This window comes from Lepidochelys kempii, chromosome 3 (assembly GCF_965140265.1).
Source record: "Lepidochelys kempii isolate rLepKem1 chromosome 3, rLepKem1.hap2, whole genome shotgun sequence".
In the NCBI taxonomy this organism is placed as follows: Eukaryota; Metazoa; Chordata; order Testudines; family Cheloniidae; genus Lepidochelys; species Lepidochelys kempii.
The window spans coordinates 23,674,047-23,695,602 of record NC_133258.1 but is presented as its reverse complement, the minus strand read 5'-3'; the positions used below and the strand labels follow the sequence as shown (position 1 = coordinate 23,695,602).

The 21,556-nt window shown below is 42.4% G+C and overlaps 1 protein-coding gene across 1 annotated transcript in view; it reads left to right on the top strand.

Moving 5' to 3' along the window:
* The window catches only part of KCNS3 (potassium voltage-gated channel modifier subfamily S member 3), a 75,221-nt gene that overhangs the window by 24,195 nt on the left and 29,470 nt on the right, over positions 1-21,556 (top strand). Inside the window, exons 3-4 of the mRNA XM_073335103.1 lie at positions 3,788-3,971; positions 4,681-6,209. Coding sequence (XP_073191204.1) covers positions 4,742-6,209 — 1,468 coding nt within the window. The 5' untranslated portion in view covers positions 3,788-3,971; positions 4,681-4,741. The remainder of the gene's footprint in view (positions 1-3,787; positions 3,972-4,680; positions 6,210-21,556) is intronic.

Here is a 21,556-nt window from a genome sequence, read left to right as displayed (position 1 = left end):
AAATCAATAGGAGCTTGCTGTGTTTAAAAAATGCAGTAATAAAACAGTGACATCAATCCAACCATGAATCAATTTAATGTTTAGCATGGTAGTGCTTCCTTTTCTTTACCTGTGATTGACAGATCAATTAATGCTTTGGAAAAAAAACCCTCCCACCATAGTAGTTTTGTCAAACACAAATATGCCATTAAAATAGCATGACACCCATTAAGCTCTAGATTGTATCTGTAAGGCATATCCTTACCTTGAATGTGTTGCAGATCTGCATTATCCTAGTGGGAGCACCAGAGGCATTCCTTTTAAGTCATAGGGTCTACTCCCATAAGTGGACATGGTGAAGCCACCTATATTCCCACTCTTTGGGCTTGTCTACACTTACCGGATCAACGAGCGGTGATCAATGCATTGGTAATCAATGCATTCTAGTGAAGACCCGCTAAATCGACTGCAGATTGCTCTCCCATTGACTCCTGTACTCTACAGGATCGAGAAGAGTAGGAGGAGTCGACAGGAGGGCGTCTCCCGTTGAAATCACATAGTGTGGACCCCGCGGTAAGTAGAGCTAAGCTACATCGATTTGAGTTACACTATTCACGTAACTCAAATTGCGTACCTTATATCGAATTTCCCCTGTAGTGTAGACAAGGCCTTCTTTGCTCCCCTTTGGACATAGAGGATCTCATGGGAAGCACCTCTGAACAGTTATGAGGTCCCCAGACTGCAAAAGCTGTAACACTGGCCTTAACCAGGCCATGCAGTGGGTAGGGAGAGGATCCTGTACTCTTCCCCACCCCCCCGATCCTGGCTAGCACTTATGCAGCCATGCAATCACTAAACTGGAAATAATTAGGTTCCAGTATTTTCTCCTGATGTTTACAGCAGCACCCCATATTATTCCTTTCTTGTTCACACAATGAATGGGGTTCCTCGGTGCTATGATAATACAAATAATAAATAGCAATAATTTAATACATGCTATGAAAGAATTCTGACCAGGCCTCTTGAAATGTCCTCCTGCAATCTGGGCCTGATTCAAAGTCCACTGTTGTCTAAGGAAGAACTTCAGTGGGCTCTGAATCAGGGCCTTTATAAGCAGGAGTCAGTTGCCCTGTATACTGTGCGTTAATGTTGATTATTATCCTCTTAAAACAAAGTGGCGGATGCTTGCTTACTGGAATTATTCAAATGAGTAATCAAATGGAGGCACCATTATAAATATGCATAATGATCTGCATAATCAATAAGGAGTTATATACTGCAAGTTCAACAATGGTGCAGTGTTTTAAAGAATTGTTGAGCACTAAAATCTTCCATTAGTTACAATGACTTCAATAAGTCAGCAGTGGGCAAAATTTTCGTCTTATTTCTTTAGTATACTTAGTTATCCCAAATTTAATTAAATTTTTCTCTTGATTTGATCAGCATAAAAATAAATGGATTTGACAAGGCATTAAGGCATATTCGGGCCCACTGAAGTCGATGGCAAAACTCTTGTTGATGTCCATACAGCTAAAATTTGGCTCACTATTTCTGTGGCATTGGTGTTGAAGCTGAAATGTTAAGCTCAGGGCACTAAAGTATCACTTGAACAAAGACAAAGATTTCCCACTGGAAATTAATAAACAAAGCCTATTTGAATTGACATCGATGTAAATCCAGAGTCACTTCGTGACTTCAGATAAGGTATTCTGGGTGTGAAACCAGAATTTGCGTCAGGACCATGAATGAAGTGGAAAACCATGTAAGGATTGAATTCTGACACTCTTATTCCTGGAGTTGGGCAAGGTGCTTCTCAATGTACATGTAATGCCGACAGACCCCAGTTGTCAGCGGGCAGGATCGAACCTGGGACCTCTGGAGCTTAGTGCATGAGCTAAAAGCCAACTGGCTGTTAGCTAAAGCTGTAGAGCAAACTCATTAATCTCTCTCTTCAAGTGGTCTCCGTGCCATTAGATGGGACAGAGCACCACACCCAGGAGGTGTGTGGGTTACATACACATCACAGAATTAGGCCTAAGAGGCCGCAAAGGGATGTGACTTTGGAAAATACTCAGAGTGAGTGTAACTCCTGTTATCAATTTATTATCTTGAAAGCTCCTATTTGCAGATGCATACAAGATTGTAGTTTATGTTATAAATGGAATGGATAAATCATGTAATCTCTCTTCACCATGGTTTCTCATATATAAAATAGAGATAATAGTACTTCCTTTTTGGTCTTATCTAATTAGCCTTTGGCTTGAACAGTTTACAATCTGTCTCTTACTATGCCCAATGCTTTAGCACAATGGGTCCCTGATCTTGGCTGCACAGTAATTAATCCAGTTGCTAAAAATAAACATGTCAATTTAATTTTGAAAGAAGTCATTTAAAGGGCTTTACAATATTATCATAAATGAAGAGCTATTTTCCCACTGAAGAATGTCAGTTTCCACAGTTCTAATACAAGAACGGATTGAGGTGTCTGCTGTACAAAATGAGTTAAAAAAACCCCCTCTCTGGCTACACATCTGCTTTTGTAGAATTGAAACTACTTGTTCTGGTAAATAACTTCTGGGCCTGATCCCACAACTCCTATAGATGTGAGAAGTCTTGCTGGCCTCCCTTTGGGTCTGATCCCACCAGTCTGATGAATTAGGGCTAGTTAGTGCTTGTGACGGAGATACTCCAAGCCGACGGAAGAGAGCTCTCCCATTGGCTTAACTCCTGCCTCCGCGAGAGGCGGTAGCTATATCGGTGGGAGAAGCTCTCCTGCCAGTACAGCGCTGTCTACACCAGCGTTTAGGTCGGTATAATTTACGTCACTGAGAGGGTGTGGATTATTCACACCCCTGAGTGACATAAGTTATACCGAGTAACCTGTCATGTAGGGAAGGATTTATATGCACACAAGGGTTTTAGCTTCTGATCCTCGGTCCCCTCTGTCCCCTGACTGCCCCTGGATTCCCTGCCCCTAACTGCCCCCTCCGCTGCCCCATCCAACCCCTCCTCTCCTTCCTGACTGCTCCCCTGGGACCCCTTCCCCATCCAACCACCCCTTCTCCCTGACCACCCCTGGACCCTCCGCCCCTAACTGCCCCCTGCCACCCCATCCAACCCCTCTCCTTCCTGACTGCCCCCCCACCCAGGACCCCTGTCCCATGCAACCACCCCTTCTCCCTGTCCCCTGACTGCCCCCTGCCACTCCATCCAACCCCTCCTCTCATTCCTGACTGCCCCGGGACCCCTGCCCCTTACTGCCTCCCGCCTCCCCATCCAACCCCTCCTCTCATTCCTGATGGCCTGCCTGGACCCCTGCCTCCATTCAACCCTTGTTCCCTGGCCCCTGACCACCCCCTGAATTTCCCTGCCCTCTATCCAATCCCCCCTGCCCCCTTACCGTGCTGCCTGAAGCTCTAGTGGCTGGCGGCGTGGCTGCACCACGACAGGCAGCCGCACCGTGCAGCACAGAGCATAAGGTCAGGCTGGGCTCTGCAGCTACGTGGCCCCAGGAGCTCACAGCCCCGTTGCTCAGAGCATTGTGCCGGCGGTGCAGTGAGCTGAGGCTGCGGGGGAGAGGCCGGGGGCTAGCCTCCCGGACCAGGCAGGAGGGTCCTGTGGGCCACATTTGCTCTAAAGCAAAGGTTTATAACTAAGGAAAGGAAAGCCCAGGGTAAGGTCTCCTAAAAATGTTAATAGACATTTTCTATGGTATAATCTGCCTTTTTTATCCAATTTAGCCTGAATAATATATTTATGGTGAAGGTGTGTAGATATTAAAATGCCCTTTACTTGTGTCTACCTACAGGTACTCCTTACTTGCTGAGACAAAATATTTCTGGAAGTGCCATCTCTGGAAGCTGCTCTTTCCAGAAATGACATTTCAATGTGAGTTTATCAGCATAACCATAATCTATAGGCATGCTGTTGCAGAGAAGGAAGTACTTCTGGAACTGATACAGGTCTTAAGGAGGAACTTTGCATCACTACAGGTGAGTAGCAAGGCAGGTAACAAAATACCTGTGGTGGAATCTTCATGAATGCAGATATCCAAATGTGGGTGAGAGATGTCTGCAAAGTCAGGAAAGGAAAATGAAGAAAAGCTGTTTAAAACAGACTCTTGAAATGTTTTCAACCAAAGAGTGACAGGAATATAGAATGCTCTTTAAGGGAAGGGTGTAGATTAAGATGTGTTGGCATCATGTAAGAAATAATAGCATGCCCCCTGAGTGAAAATTATATAATAAAGAATGGGATACTACGGGCCAAATTTTCAGCTGGTTTAAATTGATGTAGCTCCCTTGATTTCAAAACTGATTAACTCATCCTCAGGATCTGGCCCTAGATGCTTAATAGTCTGAGTACATTTTCCTTTTAGTCCCAAAATTTGTAATTTCATTTACTTTTCAATATGAATATTAATTTAAATTTGATAGTACTAGAGGAAAGGAGTAGTAATAAATGAAGGGGGAAAAAAAAGAATAAAATAGTTTCTGGTTCAGCATTCATCTTTAAGTTTGCTAACTGATTTAATCACCCAGACTAATTTAAGTCTACTTTAGTGGAACTGTTAACAATGTATTTGTCATTTCATTTCTTGTTTTTCAGTGTAGCATTTCCACAGTAAATGGAGATTGGAAAATAATTGTAGCAAGAGCAAAACTGAATTAAATTTTCTAATAATATGTTATGTTCTTTTAGGTGCAATGTAATCTTATGGGTTAGTGCCTCGGAAGCCAGCAACAGAACTACTGTGTTCAAAATGGTTTATGGTGAATTTTTCCATAGACCTGGGAAAGATGAGGAACTTATCCACTTGAATGTGGGTGGCTTTAAGCAATCAGTTGATCAAAGTACTTTGCTCCGATTTCCCCAGACCAGACTTGGAAAACTGCTCAAATGCCATTCTGAAGAGGCTATCCTGGAACTGTGTGATGATTACAGTGTTGCAGACAAGGAATATTACTTTGATAGGAACCCTTCTTTCTTTAGATATGTTTTGAATTTTTACTATACAGGTAAACTGCATGTCATGGAGGAACTTTGTGTCTTCTCCTTCTGCCAGGAAATAGAGTACTGGGGGATCAACGAGCTGTTCATTGATTCTTGCTGTAGCAATAGGTATCAAGAAAGAAAAGAAGAAGGTCAAGATAAGGACTGGGATCAGAAAAGCAATGACAGAAGTATAGACTCTTCCAGTGAAGAATCATCCATATTTGAAAAAGAGCTGGAGAAATTTGATAAACTGTGGCTTGGTGAAATACGAAAGAAAGTATGGATCAGAATGGAAAACCCTGGGTACTGCTTATCAGCCAAGTTAATTGCAATTTCCTCCCTGAGCGTAGTGCTAGCATCTATTGTAGCCATGTGCATCCACAGCATGCCAGAGTTCCAAAGGTGGGATGACAATGACAGAGAGATTGAAGACCCTGTTTTGGAAGCCGTGGAGATAGCGTGCATCGTCTGGTTCACCGTCGAGTTAGTGATAAGGCTCGCCGCAGCTCCAAGTCTAAAGAAGTTCTGGAAAAACCCTCTCAACATCATAGATTTTGTCTCTATTATTCCATTTTATGCTACCTTGGCTGTGGACACAAAGGACGAAGAAAGCGAAGACATTGAGAATATGGGGAAAGTGGTTCAGATCCTACGGCTAATGAGGATATTTCGCATCCTGAAACTGGCAAGGCACTCTGTAGGACTGCGGTCTTTAGGTGCCACTTTGAGACATAGTTACCAGGAAGTTGGACTTTTGCTTTTGTTTCTGTCTGTCGGGATTTCTATATTCTCAGTTTTGGTCTATTCAGTAGAAAAAGATGATGATGAGTCAGAACTGCACAGCATCCCGGTCTGCTGGTGGTGGGCAACTATCAGCATGACCACTGTCGGCTATGGAGACACTTTCCCGGTCACCCTACTGGGAAAGTTCATTGGTAGCATTTGTATTCTCTGTGGAATATTAGTGGTGGCCCTTCCAATCACTATAATTTTCAACAAGTTTTCTAAATACTATCAAAAGCAAAAGGATATTGACGTAGACCAGTCCAACAGTGATCACAAAGAGAAATGTAATGAGCTACCTTATTTTAACATTAGGGATATTTATGCAAAAAGGATGAACTCCTTCATTTCTAGCCTTTCTTCAGTAGGGATTATAGCCAGCGATCAAGATTCAACAGACGCCTCCAGCATCCAAGATATTGAGGACGTTTATAACACATCTGTAGAGAATGGTACTGGAAAATGAGTTGAATCATTTTCTCTTTCCTTTATTTCTGTTTTCAGATATTTGGTTAATGCAGATTTATAAACTCCAGTGAATTTAAGAGCACTTAATTCTCAGGGTACTTAACTGTCAGCCATATTTGGACATTCTTTGCTCTCATGTTGTCACACAAGCTTTATTGTTTAGATGAGGCTTAAAAATATACCTCATATGGCAATTTAGTTTTCATATGACTAGTTCTATGCATTTTGGGAGTGTGGGGTGGAAAAAGCTGAAAAATGGTATAAATTAAATGCAAGTCTAATGTTTGTTCCTGCAGCAGTCTGATTTATACAGAATGTGTTTTTGTAATATATTGCTATTTAGGTAACTGCAGATTGCTAATATGTGGGAAATACAGCACAAAAAATTAAGTGAAGTTTCTACATGCAAGTATACTTGCAAAAAAAAAAAAGCCATTAAAATATACGTAAAACTACATTCACTAAGATGACATGGAGATTAGGAACCTAATATGCTTCCTGAGTCAGGATGGGAAATTCATTGGGGGGGGGGGGGGGGGATAGCTCAGTGGTTTGAGCATTGGCCTGCTAAACCCAGGGTTGTGAGTTCAGTCCTTAAGGGGGCCATTTGGGATCTGGGGCAAAAATTGGGGATTGGTCCTGCTTTGAGCAGGGGGTTGGACTAGATGACCTCTTGAGGTCCCTTCCAACCCTGGTATTCTATGATTATGTTGTTACTCTATGAAAGCATAATATTTATGAATTTTTCCTTCCAAAGTCGGAACACTTTTTTTAGATTTAAAAAGAAATTGTACACACGGAGCATGTTTCTCTATATGGTTTTGTTCCTTGTGTAGTCAGTTACACCTGTATAAAGTGAGTGGAAAAAGGGGTTAAAACACTGTGGTTGAGATCCTGTGCGCACCTCTAAAGGGCCCAGCACAGAATTTATAGCCCAGGGGTGGAGGGCTAGGGGGCCTGTGATGGGGTCTTCAGACCCCACATTAAGGCTGAGACAGCACAAAGGCTGAAGCAGTACTGGGCCTGGAAGGTCCCGCTCCTTCCAATGGTAGCAGATGACAGAACGAGGAGTAATGGTCTCAAGTTGCAGTGGGGGAGGTTTAGATTGGATATTAGGAAAAACTTTTTCACTAAGAGGGTGGTGAAACACTGGAATGAGTTACCTAGGGAGGTGGTAGAATCTCCTTCCTTAGAGGTTTTTAAGGTCAGGCTTGACAAAGCCCTGGCTGGGATGATTTAACTGGGAATTGGTCCTGCTTTGAGCAGGGGGTTGGACTAGATGACCTTCTGGGGTCCCTTCCAACCCTGATATTCTATGATTCTATGATTCCTTAGCCATTGTTGAGCATGGTCGTTTCCTCCAGGAGCAGCATAAAGGAAGCTCCAGCAGCTCCAGGCAAGAGTGTGAGAGGAGAAAAGAGAAGTATTTTGTGGAGGAGCACTGCTCTGCAGCAGCAGGAGTAGAAACTGCTACTGAGGGTGTCTGGCTGTGATTTCCCTCTGTCCTGATACCACCCAAAAGGCTGGTGGAACCAGGGGCAAGGGCACCAGAGGGTTATAGGCATTGGCCCTAGACTGCGGGTTTGAGGCAAGGACTTTAATGCAATTGTAGTCACATCCCAAACTGAGACATAGGGTGCACTGGGAAGTGGCCTAGGGGACTGTGAGCAGTGGGTGGGCTGAACCCAGGACATCCCACACCACTACAATTTCAGGACCCTGGGCAGGGACCCCTGACTCCCATCCCCAAGCCAGTCCAGCAAGGCCTCAGGCAGAGTGCCAGGGACACACTGAACTGAAAAAGAGACTGAGGTGTCAGTCCCTGCTACAGTGTCTTTAAGCCACCTTTGTGCTGTTCTGGTCCTGGGCTGCTCTGGGGGCAGGAGAGGCCCTTGGCATAACTTTGGGTATATCTATACTGCAATCACAGGGTGTGACTGGCTTTTGGTTAGATGTACCTGAGCTAACTATCTTGGGTCTCAGAGCAATGAAGCCGAGACACCATGGGTGGTACAAACCTGCCTGGAGCACTGGTAGTCGGGCAGCTAGCCTGTGCTGAAGCATACGCGACTGCGGTTTTATTGCTTCGACACATGAGCTGGCTAGATTAAAGCTAGCTCAGGTATGTCTGCTTGAGTTGCAGTCACATGTAATGACTGCAGTGTAGCTGTACCGTTAGGTGGCTCTGGTGGTCTGAGTTATGGCAGCTTCCCTGAACTGGCCTACGATCTACAGCATGGACCAGAATCTCTGCCACACTGCATGCTGCAGCCACCAGCATGCCCCTGGCATGTCCCTAACACCAGGATTTGTGAGGGGGGTTCTCAAAAGTCAGCCTTAAGGCAGTCTTCCATGGTGATGGCACTGGGATAATCCTTCTCCAGCCAAATACAGGATGTTTAGGGCTACTATATACCACGTCAGACCGTTAGCCTCTGAGTGAAATTCTGGCCCTGTTGAATCCACTGGGAGTTTTGCAGTTGGCTTCAGTGGAGCCAGGATTTCACCATATGATTATGATTTGGGGGTATTATACACCCATTTTATACTCCTTTTGTCCTTTAAATGACTCTGCAAGGAGCAGGCCCATGGAGAATCAGACCCCTTGGTTTTTTCTGTTTTTTTTTTCCCCCCTCCCCCTTAAAGGCATATTTTGTTTATTATTAATTGTGGACCAAATCCTGAAGCCTTTAGCCTATACTCAGCCAGAATGCTTATCAATGGGAGTTTTGCCAATGAAAAACAAAGGCTAGATCTTATTCAGCACCTGCAGAGTGCCCTAGAATGCTGTGTAACTGGTGGTGTTCATACATGCGTCAGGATTTCTGGAGCTGCATAGCTGGGCAAGGCAAGCCAGCAGAGATGGGCTGATAGATTTGATGACACACAGATCCACTGACTCTGCTTCCACCCCACATCATAGGCTGCAAGACAGCAGAGTGGATCATCTGCCACACTCTGTGTGGAGAGGACGATTCCTTCTTAGGTCCTTCAGAGCCCCCTCACGCTAAACCTAAACAAGCTGTGCAGGATTTGTGGAGAATATTTTAAGCTGTGTAGGGACTTCAGAATTTGGCCCATTCTTTATATAGTACCATAAATGTGCATGATGCTTCACTTACAATTAAGGCAAGAAGACCAGTTCTTCTCTCGGTTATACCATCAAGAGCAGAATTTAGCCTTAAATATGCCTCATTCTTGCTCGACAATTAGTGTTACAAAAATGCCATGACTGTTTTCATCGGCAGGGATATTTAACACAAACCACACAGGAAAAAACCCAACAGCAAAGAAATTACTGAGTGCCCGAAGAAGCCCTCTCTGTAGCCTTCACATATAAGTAGGTTTCAGAGTAGCAGCCTTGTTAGTCTGTATTCGCAAAAAGAAAAGGAGTACTTGTGGCACCTTAGAGACTAACCAATTTATTTGAGCATAAGCTTTCGTGAGCTACAGCTCACTTCATTGGATGCATAAAAGTGGAAAATGCAGTGAGGATGTTTTTATATATACAGACCATGAAAAAATGGGTGTTTATCACTACAAAAGGTTTTCTCCCCACACCCCACTCTCCTGCTGGTAATAGCTTATCTAAAGTGATCACTCTCCTTACAATGTGTGTGATAATCAAGGTGGGCCATTTTCAGCACAAATCCAGGGTTTAACAAGAACGTCTGAGGAAGGGGGGGGGGGGAGAGGGGGAGGGAGGGGGTAGGAAAAAACAAGGGGAAATGGGTTACCTTGCATGATGACTTAGCCACTCCCAATCTCTATTCAAGCCTAAGTTAATTGTATCCAATTTGCAAATGAATTCCAATTCAGCAGTCTCTCGCTGGACTCTGGATTTGAAGTTTTTCTGTTGTAATATCGCAACTTTCATGTCTGTAATCGCGTGACCAGAGAGATTGAAGTGTTCTCCGACTATATCATTCGTAGCAATGTGATATATGCCATTATGTGCAAGCAGTGCCCTTCTGCCATGTACATTGGTCAAACTGGACAGTCTCTACGTAAAAGAATAAATGGACACAAATCAGATGTCAAGAATTATAACATTCATAAACCAGTCGGAGAACACTTCAATCTCTCTGGTCACGCGATTACAGACATGAAAGTTGCGATATTACAACAGAAAAACTTCAAATCCAGAGTCCAGCGAGAGACTGCTGAATTGGAATTCATTTGCAAATTGGATACAATTAACTTAGGCTTGAATAGAGACTGGGAGTGGCTAAGTCATCATGAAAGGTAACCTATTTCCCCTTGTTTTTTCCCCCCTCCTTCCTCAGACGTTCTTGTTAAACCCTGGATTTGTGCTGGAAATGTCCCACCTTGATTATCATACACATTGTAAGGAGAGTGATCACTTTAGATAAGCTATTACCAGCAGGAGAGTGGGGTGTAGGGAGAAAACCTTTTGAAGTGATAAACATCCATTTTTTCATGGTCTGTGTGTTTAAAAAAAAAAAAAATCCTCACTGCATTTTCCACTTTTATGCATCTAATGAAGTGAGCTTTAGCTCACGAAAGCTTATGCTCAAATAAATTGGTTAGTCTCTAAGGTGCCACAAGTACTCCTTTTCTTTTCACATATAAGTAGATTGCATTTCAGCAGATGGAACTAGATCTAAAGCAATGCAAAATGCCATACTGCTCACTAAAGTGCTATTACAACCTTTCCTCAGTGAACTCTTTAAAAAAAAAAAAAAAAAAAACCAAACTCAGATAGTTGGAAAGAAATAGGAAAACATTATTCTATGCTCTACATATAAAGCATTATCCAAGTAACACTGCTTATGTAGCTTTTCCATGCTAAACCTCAGCTTCGAGTGATGCCGTGTAATTTTGCAGTAAAAGACATTTTAGCGAAAGTTCTTGGTCTGTCCCATGAAAACTCCTTAAGGCTGTCACAGCACACTTTAGTTAACTGTTTAACTTCCTTTGAACTGTTTTTTTTAAACACATGGATGGATTTTACACCCAGAAGCTCATTTCCATAGCTAAGCTCCAGAAAACAGAAATACGTATTCATTCACATTCCATCTACTGTGCATCATTTAGACACCTGGGGTGAAATTCTGGCTCCACTGAAGTCAAAAGTCCCATTGACTTAAATGGAGCCAGGATTTCACCCTTGGTATTTTCTAAAGGAAATATGTCTGATTTTTATCTGGATTTTGTATTCTGTGTCAAGGAGAGAGAATCAGCAAGGCTCCTACTTGAACTACTCCCTGCCTGCTGCCCTGATTCATTATTCATGAGCAGGGAGTGTGGGTAGATTGCCAGTTGTAGCTACAGTTTCACCTCTCCCCATTCCAAAGAGGTGGGGATTTGGTGATGCTCTTGTACTGGATTCTGCTTGTGCTTCTTTCATCTTTCTCTTGTCACAGTGGTACCTCGCTGACGGGCTTCAGTAAACTACAAGGTGCCAAATTCTGTCCCAAGGTACTGCGTGTTGGTGTAAGTCCAGAGCAATTCCACTAGAGTCTGTGGAGATACTCTGGATTACTCAGGTGTAACTGAGAGCAGAATTTAGCCCTAAATCCATACAGAAAACAGCTTTCGAGGTTCCCTGGTGTCCTATAAGGCAGAGCAGTGAGACTAGCCTTATTACCTGCACTGGTGCCCTGAAACCATGCCTGGAATTCATTGAGTCCCAGAGCAGGACCAGGTGGTGTATGATTCTCCCACTGTTACTGAATCTGATGCTCACTTGTGGACCCCTCCCTCTAATCAGCATTCCTTCTATTAGTGGTGTTTAGTGTACTAAGGGTGTTGTGTTGTATTGTCTTCCTCGCACTTCGTCTTGACTTAGACATACATTATCACTAATAGAAAGTACATCATGTTTACTCCTTGTTTGCTTTTCTATTTCCCGGCTTCACACATTTTTCCCTTTGAAGATGTTGCTTAAGGTATATTCATCCAACTGTTATCCACTGTGGTATCTGAAATATAAGAGAGCTTTGTTAGGATGTGCATTCCAGCTTAGGTTGTCTTTCATTATACAAAACAGTTTCTCAGCATGTTGTTAGTTTCTGTGTCTTGCTTGCAGGAGCTTTTTCTTTTGATACTCGGTATTGAACATTGTTGCGCAATAACATGCAGCTTTGTGGAATTATGCCCGAGTGTAATAGACAGATACACCAATGCAGTGTTCTGTGCTTCCCAGTTTGAATGACTACCAGTAGGAGATCTGCATCAGAAGTTCCTCCCCTAGCCAAATACCTGTGGTGTTTTGTCTCATGCCATGCTGCTGTATTGTTGCTGCCATTTTTTATGTTGGGAGAAAGGGGAGGCAAAGAAGAAAGTGGGAGCCATCAAGAGAAGGGTGAGGAAAGCAGAAAAAGATGGGAAACTTAGGAAAAAAAATAGAAAAGGAAGATGGGGAACGGGGCAATGGAATGAGAAGAAAGCAAAAGAGGAAACGTGATGGGGAGGGAGTTTTCTCTTTCCTCTCTCTTGCTTTCTCCCTCACTGCTTTTCTTTTATTACCTCCTCTCACCACCCTTAATATCTTTATTTTTGTTTCTTTTGACAGTCACAAAATAAGTAGTGTAGTCCCTATCACAGAAAGAGCTTCTGCCTGAAACTGGAGTTGCTGCTAACTAGTTGACTGAAAGGTGCACGTATGACTTAATGGAGATGCTATCAATGTGTAATCTTGCCATAGCATTGAGCTGCATTTAAAGCTTTTAAAGTAATATCCCTATTTGCTTATTGTAAGAAAGGCCAAAATGCAGCACTAAGCAAGAGAGACAGTCTGAAAGTAAACATTCTGGGCTTAATAAATGGCACATCCAAGTCCTCTTAAACTTGTAAATACAGTACTACTCACTGGTTAGCTGGAAATTAGAAGCATAAATTATATCTTCTCAGAAAGCAAGCTCTACATTGATTTCCATATTAACTGACTCCTGTCTGGGAATGCAAAAAGTATTAGAGAGATTTGTCTGGTAAGAGCAGTTAAGCTGCCTGCACCGTTCTTAGAATGCTTGACATGATGCTGTTCACTAATGCATATATTCAGCCCCTAACAGCTTGAGCAAGTGACAGAAAACTGTTAAGAGCTGGAGAGATTCTCCAATGTCCTTGATTAACTGACAGCATTTTTGAGCCCATTAGTGTCTCTTCACACAAAAAGCAGATGTCTTGAAAACAAAACCAAAATAACCACATCTTGGATATGCAATTGGTATGTGATTCCAATAACTGTATCCCATGAATATAGTTATCTAGCATTTTAGCTTTGGCCATGGCTGCTAATGCATACATTTCCTAAATGTTTAGACTCAGTTAATCAATCTACAGCAGGTGTCGTTAAAAATCAACATTTTTTTGCTCCACAATAATTGTAGAGCTGTAGAGTAGCAGCCGTGTTAGTCTGTATTCGCAAAAAGAAAAGGAGTACTTGTGGCACCTTAGAGACTAACCAATTTATTGGAGCATAAGCTTTCGTGAGCTACAGCTCACTTCATCGGATGCACAGTATGCATCCGATGAAGTGATCTGTAGCTCACGAAAGCTTATGCTCAAATAAATTGGTTAGTCTCTAAGGTGCCACAAGTACTCCTTTTCTTTTTGTAGAGCTGTAGCATATCTTCTAAGTACAGAAAGATGTCCTGGCTAGCAGCGGAACGTAGGACAGTGAATGTTGAGTTTTTAATTTTCATTTAGTTAGGGCTATGGTGTGATTTGAACTACAGGCCCACTTGAGGCCAAGAGGGAGTAAGATTTGACCCATATGCCTCTAAATGGGCTACTGGGACTTGGGTACGTGCCTGCTTACTGCCTCCTTGGGGCACCATCCTCCCACTTGCTGTCTAGCACAACTGAGCCAGTACAGAATGTGGTAGTAATTTACTCTGATAAAGGCTAATAGTAAATCATTACTGAGCTGGAGCAAGGGTAGAGCAGAGAGGGATGCTCCTGGATTGGTGTGACTAACACTACCCATGCATTACTATGGCCTGTGTCCTTGAGATACCATCTAGTCATTATTGATTACATTTTATAAAAATCTCAGTTGGGGCTATCCAGTGGTCTGGGCATAAATTCAGATACACACTATGAAAGGACTTTCCATACATACATGAATTTCTACCAAACCCATCAGCCCTCTTGCTCCCCAGAACTCCAGGGGAAAAAAGGCTTTGCAGCCTATATAGAAGGTTAACAAACCTGGATGCTGATGGTCCAAGAGGAGAGTGCACTCCAAAGTAAAGGAACCTTCATGGAGAAAATCTTGTCTATACTAAAGGGGATACTGTTGATCTCAACTGCTGCAGCATGGTACAGGGAGGGAGGTGATCTTTCAGATAACCAAAGCCCTACCTATTTACTGGTTTAGGGGTTAAAACCACACCTTGAGTTCCACCTGGTAGCCTATTGGAACCATTCCACTCTGACTCCTTCCCCCAGGTGATTTCATGGTTTAGTCCCATGCCATGTAGAGTGCATCATTATAGTCTAATCTTTAACGGCATCCACTTTAATATCTAGGAACACTGGCCTTTTATTGGGGTTGTAAATTAACGCATGGTCTCTGCATTAGAAGTGTGGTGTAGTACCTGAAGAAAGCAGGCTGTATAAGGGATAACTGTATGGCTGGGGAAGAATTGCTTTTGTTAGTCCAGTGTGCTATAACTATCAGTAGTTATGCAAAGCAAAATTTAGGCTGAATACCACAAAAACCCCATTCTAACAGTGACACTCATTGGAGTTTGGCATAACCTCTCAACGAAAGTCCAGTCTCCTGAAGCATTTAAACCTACACACTGTAAGGCCTGGTCTACACTGCGGGGTTGGGAATCAACCTAAGTTACACAACTTCAGCTATGTGAATAATGTAGCCGAAGTCGACGTACTTAGATCTACTCACTGCGGTGTCTCCACTGCGGTGAGTCGACAGCTGACGCTCCCCCGTCGACTTCTGTACTTCACCAGGGCGAGAGGAGTAGGCGGAGTCGACGGGAGAGCGCTCGGTGGAAGATTTATCGCATCTAGACTAGACACGATAAATCAACCCCCGCTGGATCGATCGCTGCCCATTGATCCAGCGGGTAATGTAGACAATTACTGGAGGGAACAATCCTGTACTGGCAAGGAGTTAGACAAGGTACCCCGAAAGTTATTTTCCATCTTAAATTTTTATGATTTCTTGGCTTCATTATAGCCCATGTGAAGTATTCATAGTGTGTGGTGTGTGCTGCATGATTAATGCAGGAATAATATGGGGCCAGATCCTGGCATGAGTTCACAGCCTGTGGGCCTGGATTTCCCTGAGGGCAGGGTAGGAAGGTTCATCCTCCACAGCAGTGCAACCACTTTTTTGGCTGCTACTGTAGCCTAAAGGCCACAGAAGCGACCAACTCCAGTAGGGATGAGTGATGAGCGGCTCCGCATGGTTGCAACTCCATGGGCCAACCCTCCCCTCTCTCTTGCATTCTACAGCACAGTGAACCACAGTAGAACTATTCTCAGTGGTGCATAGGGGACAAAAATACTGAACCTTGTGTGAGGACCACAAATCCTGCCCTTGGGAAGTAGAGCTGCACCAGTTCTGTTGTGGCCAGGCCTTTCCACCGTCCGGGCAGGATGGGGATGACATTAGACAAAAGCCTTTTTGAGCTAGAATTGGCATCAAGAAATACTACAAGAACAAGCAAAACCGAGGAAGTTGTTCATATTTCAGATGCATAAGTGCAGCCTGTTGCAACATGTAATTGTGTGTCTGAATCAAAATGCTTTCACTGAACCACAGTTAGTGATTAGTAAATAATGTTAGCCCAAACCCATTCACTAGTATAAAGTATTTTCCTCTCTTCCCTCCCTCCTGACACTAGGTCTTGCTTTCTAAGTGAGCCTGTCAGAAAGTAGTGATGATGTATTCTTGTTTCATATCGTCTGAAGTTTTCCGGTCCCTAGAACACTAAAAGCCAGGTGTAGGTGGCTTTCCTATCTTTGTTTAGGAATAAACAAAACCAAACAATACATGATCTTTCTAGTTGCCTATCCCAGTTTCTAGGAGCATAGGAACTACCCCTGTGAAACAGCTCAATGGTCCAACTAGTGCAATATCATGTTTCTGACCATGTCTAATGCCCATTTGTTCCAGAGGATGGTGGCCCTCCTGTACTATAGGGAAAATTTCTTCATAACATCTTTTGACAATGAGCTAGTGCGCTGAAGCATGGAAACACTTACTTTTAGACTTTTATCCCAGCTAGTGCAACTACAGGAGCTCTGTTTCCTCAGATAAGTATCTGCCTTTTTTGTTTTGTTTTGGTATTTTTGTTTTCCAGAAGATGTGCTAATTCTGCAGGTCTGGATTATAGAACTTCAGCAAAACCAGGTGGTAGGTAGGTAGGTCACACCTTTCAAAGCCAATGATAAACCTTAAATAATTATTAACAAAAATACTGGAGCTCAGTATAAAAGAGAGGAAGCTGTTGGCAGCACGTTTTCCATGAAGGTCCTCAGCTTTGGAATTTGCTCCTCTCCTTGGCCCACCATACTCTTGATTTGTTAACCTTCTAGAAGCATGGCACCTCATCCTTCCCCTCCCCCAGCTCCTTCACAGGGCCTGGAGAAGGAGGTGGGGTGATGGTCTTGTTTGGGAACTGGGACTGAGGGTAAATAAGGATAAGGGGTCTGATATGCGCAGGGTATGCTGAAAGTAAGGCTGATATAAATAAATAGGATGACATTACAAAGAAAAATTAAAAACCAACATTTTTCATTTTGTTAAAATTGTTCATTAATTTTGTCAATTTTTAGTTAAAAAAAATAATACCTGAACGACTGAAGCTTTTTTTTTTTTTTAAACAGTTTCCCCACCTCCGCATTTTCAATTTTTTTCATGCTGGAAAAGGTTGATTTGGTCAACAAAACATTTTTTGTTAACGCACTTTTTCTTTTTGCCCAGCTCTAGTTAAGATTGGTGAAATATTAATGGCATGTGGTAGGATTTTATTACAATGAAGTTTGTAATATTGCATATTTCATTTGCCATTAGGGAACCCATAGCATTTGCCTGGGTGATTTTTATATGTTGGTTTACAAATAAAAATATAAAAACATTATTTCACAGGAAAAGGTCCTTGGACAATTGAATCAGAAAGAAAAACAGGAACATAAAAAGTGTGGAGTGGTGTCATATATGGAGTGTCCTCACTTTAATAGTTTCACAGTCCTGTGGGATATTTTGCAGAATTCTCCAGGAGCTGTGAAATTCAGGCTGCTATCCCAGGGAATCTTTTCAAACGTTAGCAGCTTCATTGTCAGTTGAAACAGAATCATTTGAACCCAGTCTTCTATTGCAGACAACTCTCTAATATGTTTGGGGTTTTTTTCAGTTTAATACAAATGTAAAACTGGAGAGACTACGTGATCCTTGGGGAGCATTTTTCTGTTAATCTGTCCGTTAGTTTGTTTGCCACGTGCTTGCTTGTCTGAATATTATTTTGTGGTCTGGTGTGGGGGTTGTGTGCTGAGCCTAGCAGCCTGCTAGCCAACTGGCCTTACTAACGAGCTCTAGCCTGCTCCCTTCAATCATTAATCCCTTTAGGATCCCTTGACAATGGATCGGGGCTAGCTCCTGGAGAATGGAGGTTTAAAAAGCCAGCCCATAGGTGTTCTGTGAAGCTAGCAAATGGGAGTTTTGTGATGGAGTTTAGCGAGGGAGCATGAGAGCCAGATATGCTTAACAAACATATTCTAAACTTAGGCTTATAATCGTCTCCAAAAAACAAGCAAGCAAACACCCCTTCACCCAAGAGTAAAAATAATGCACCCAGAAGTACAGCAGAGTGGTGGGGGGGAGGAGGCTATTAAGTTTATTGCACTGAATGCAGCATGTATGATTACCTGCCTCGTGGGCAGGTGCCATATAAGTGCATTCAGTATAAGCAACTCGTGGCCTTCAGAGACCCAGTCCAGGCCCTTGAGACCACAGTGGTTGAACTGGAGGACCTAAGGGAGACAGGTACATAGACAAGACTTTCTGGAACACACTAGAGTGATCCTTCCCCCAGCCTGACAGCCTGTGTGCTGTTAAGGAGGATGAAAGTCTCAGGGAAGGAGAACATTAAGTTGGAGCAGAGGCAAACTATCCCATAGTTGGGACCCTCTTTCCAGATGATGTCCTGATATCCTATGACACTGAGAATACCCCGGCAGGGGAAGGGTCCCCAGTTATCAGGAAGAGACAGCTAACAGTAATGGGGGATTCAATTATTAGAAATATAGATAGTTGAGTTTCTGATGACCAGGAGAACCACATGGTGAATTGCCTTCTGACTGCAAAGTTTGCAATCTTTTGAGACAGATAGGTAGATATATATGCAGTCTGGGGAGGAGCCGGTGGTCATGGTGCATGTAGGTAACAGTGACATAGGGAAAGGTAGGAATGACCTCCTGGAGGCCAATTTTATACTGCTAGGTAAGATATTAAAGTCCAGGACCTCCATGGTTGCATTATCTCAAATGCTTTCAGTTCCACATGCAGGGTCAGTTTGACAGACAGACCTTCAGGGTTTCAATGCATGGATGAGACAACTGTGTTGGGAGGAGGGATTTAGGTTTATTAGGAAATGGGGAACCTTTTGGGAAAGGAGGAGGCTATACAGGAAGGATGGGTTCCACCAAAATCAAAATGGAACTAGATTGCTGGCATATAAATTTTAAAAGGTCATAGAAGAATTTTTAAACTAAAGGAGGGGGAAAGCTGACCGGTGTGCAGGAGCACATGGTTCAGACAGAGGCATCCCTTAGTGGAGGATTTATTAAAGGGAATACTCTATATCCTAGTAAAGAGGAGAGGATAGAAATTGGTAAAGTACAGACAGGAACTTAAGAGAAACAGTCAAATGAAAAAGAGTTTCATTCAATTATATCACATGAAGGCAGGCCACTAATATTGACAAATTTTAGAAGTGCTTCTGTACACATCCTAGAAGTCTAAATACTATGATGAGTGAACTTGAGTGCCTGGTATTAAATGAGGATATTGATATAATAGGCAGCACAGAAGCTTGGTGGAATGATGATAGTCAATAGGATATGGTAATACCAGAGTACAAAATATACAGGAATGACAGAGTAGGTCATGCTGTCGGGGGAGTGGTACTATATGTGAAAGAAAGCATAGAGACAGATATAGTAAAAATCTTAAATGAATCAATGTGTATCATAGAATCTCTATGGATAGAAAGTCCATCCTTGAATGATGAGTATAGCAGTAGGGATATACTACTGACCACCTAAACAGGATGGCAGTGGTGATTGTGAAATGCTCAGGGAGATTAGAGAGGCTACAGAATTAGAAAACTTAGTCTAAATCCCCCATTATTATTAACTCCATATTGACTGTGAATATATCACTTATGGAGATAGTATGCAGAAATAAAATTCCTAGACACCATTGATAGACTACAGCTAATGCTGAAATCCACAAGGGGAGATGCAGTTCTTGATTTACTCCGAAGTGGAGCAAAGGATCTAGTCCAAGAAGTGAATATAACTGAACCACTCGGTAGTAGTGACCATAATGTAATTACATTTTACATCCGTTTAGGGGAACGAAATACCAAAGAAACCTAACATGGTACCATTTAACTTCAAAAATGGAAATTACACAACAGTGAGGAAACCAGTTAAATGGAAATTAAAAGAATCAGTCAGAAGAATTCCTGCTAGCTGCATGGAAACTGTTTAAAAACACCATAAGAAAGATTCAGACTAAATGTATTCCCCAAATAAAAAGGAAATAACAGTAAAAGGACCAAAAATTTGCCACCATGGCTAAAAAGCTGAGCAAGAGAGGAAGTTGAGGCAAAAAGGTGTCCTTTAAAAATTGGAAGTCAAATCCTAATGAGGAAAATAGCAAAGAGTGTAAATTCTGGCAAGTTAAATGTAAAAGTATAATTAATCAGGCCAAAAAATAATTTGAAGAATAAGTAGCAAAAGAGAGACAAATTAACAGCATTTTTTTTAAAGTACCCCAGAAACAAGAAGCCTGCCAAACAACCGGTGGAGCCACTGGACGACCATGGTACTAAAGGAGCACTCAAGTTAGACAGGGCTGTTGTGGTGAAGCTAATTAATTCTTTGCATTGGTCTTCACTGTTGAGGATCTGAGGGAGATTCTGACACCTGAGCCATTCTTTTTTGGTGACAAAGCTGAAGAACTGTCCTCGACTGAGGTGCCAGCAGTAATAAGTCACCAGTACTAGATGGTATTCATCCAAGAGTTCTAAATGAACTAAACTATGAAATTGCATTAAAACTGTGGTATGTAACCTACTGCTTAAATCAGTCTCTTTACCAGATGACTGGAAGGTAGCTAACGTAGAGCCGATTTTTAAAAAAGGCACCAGAAGTGATCTTGGCAATTATTGGCCAGTAAGCCGAACTATAGTACCAGGCAAATTGGTTGAACTGATAGTTAAGAACAGAATTATTAGACACATAGATAAACACAATATACTGGGAAGAGTCAATACTGCGTCTGTAAAGAGAAATCATGTCTCACCAATCCACTAGAATTTTTAAGGGAGTCAACAAGCATGTGGACAAGGCTGATCCAGTGGCTATAGTGTACTTGGACTTTCAGAAAGCCTTTGACAAGTTCCCACACAAAGGCTCTTAAGGAAAATAAGCAGCTCTGGGATAAGAGGGAAGGTCCTCTCATGGATCAGTAACTGGTTAAAAGACAGGAAACAAAGTGTAGGAATAAATGGTGGGTTTTCACAATGGAAACAGCCAAATAGCAGGGTCCCCCCAGGCTATGTACTGGGGCCTGTGCTATTGAACATATTCGTAAACGATGTGGAAAAGAGGGTAAACAGTAAGGTGTCCAAGTTTGCAGATATAAAATTACTCAAGATAGTTAAGTCTGAAGCTGACTGAAAAGTTACAAAGGGATCTCATGAAACTGAAGGACTGGGTGACAAAATGGCAGATGAAATTCAGTGTTGATAAATGCAAAGTAATGCACATTGGAAAGAATAATTCCAACTATACATACAAAATGATGGGTTGTGAATTACCTATTACCATTTGAGCAGGATCTTGGAGTCATGGTGTACAGTCTTCAGAAAACATCTGCTCAGTGTGCAGCGGTAATCAAAATAGCTAATAGAATGTTAGGAACCATTAGAAATGGGACAGAGAATAAGAAAGGAAAATATCATGCCACTATATAAATCCATGGTACATCCACAACTTAGATGCTGTGTTCAATTCTGGTTCTGCAGCCAAAAAAGATACATAGCAATTGGAAAAGGCAATACAAATGATTAGGGGTATAGAACAGCTTCCATACAAGAAGAAA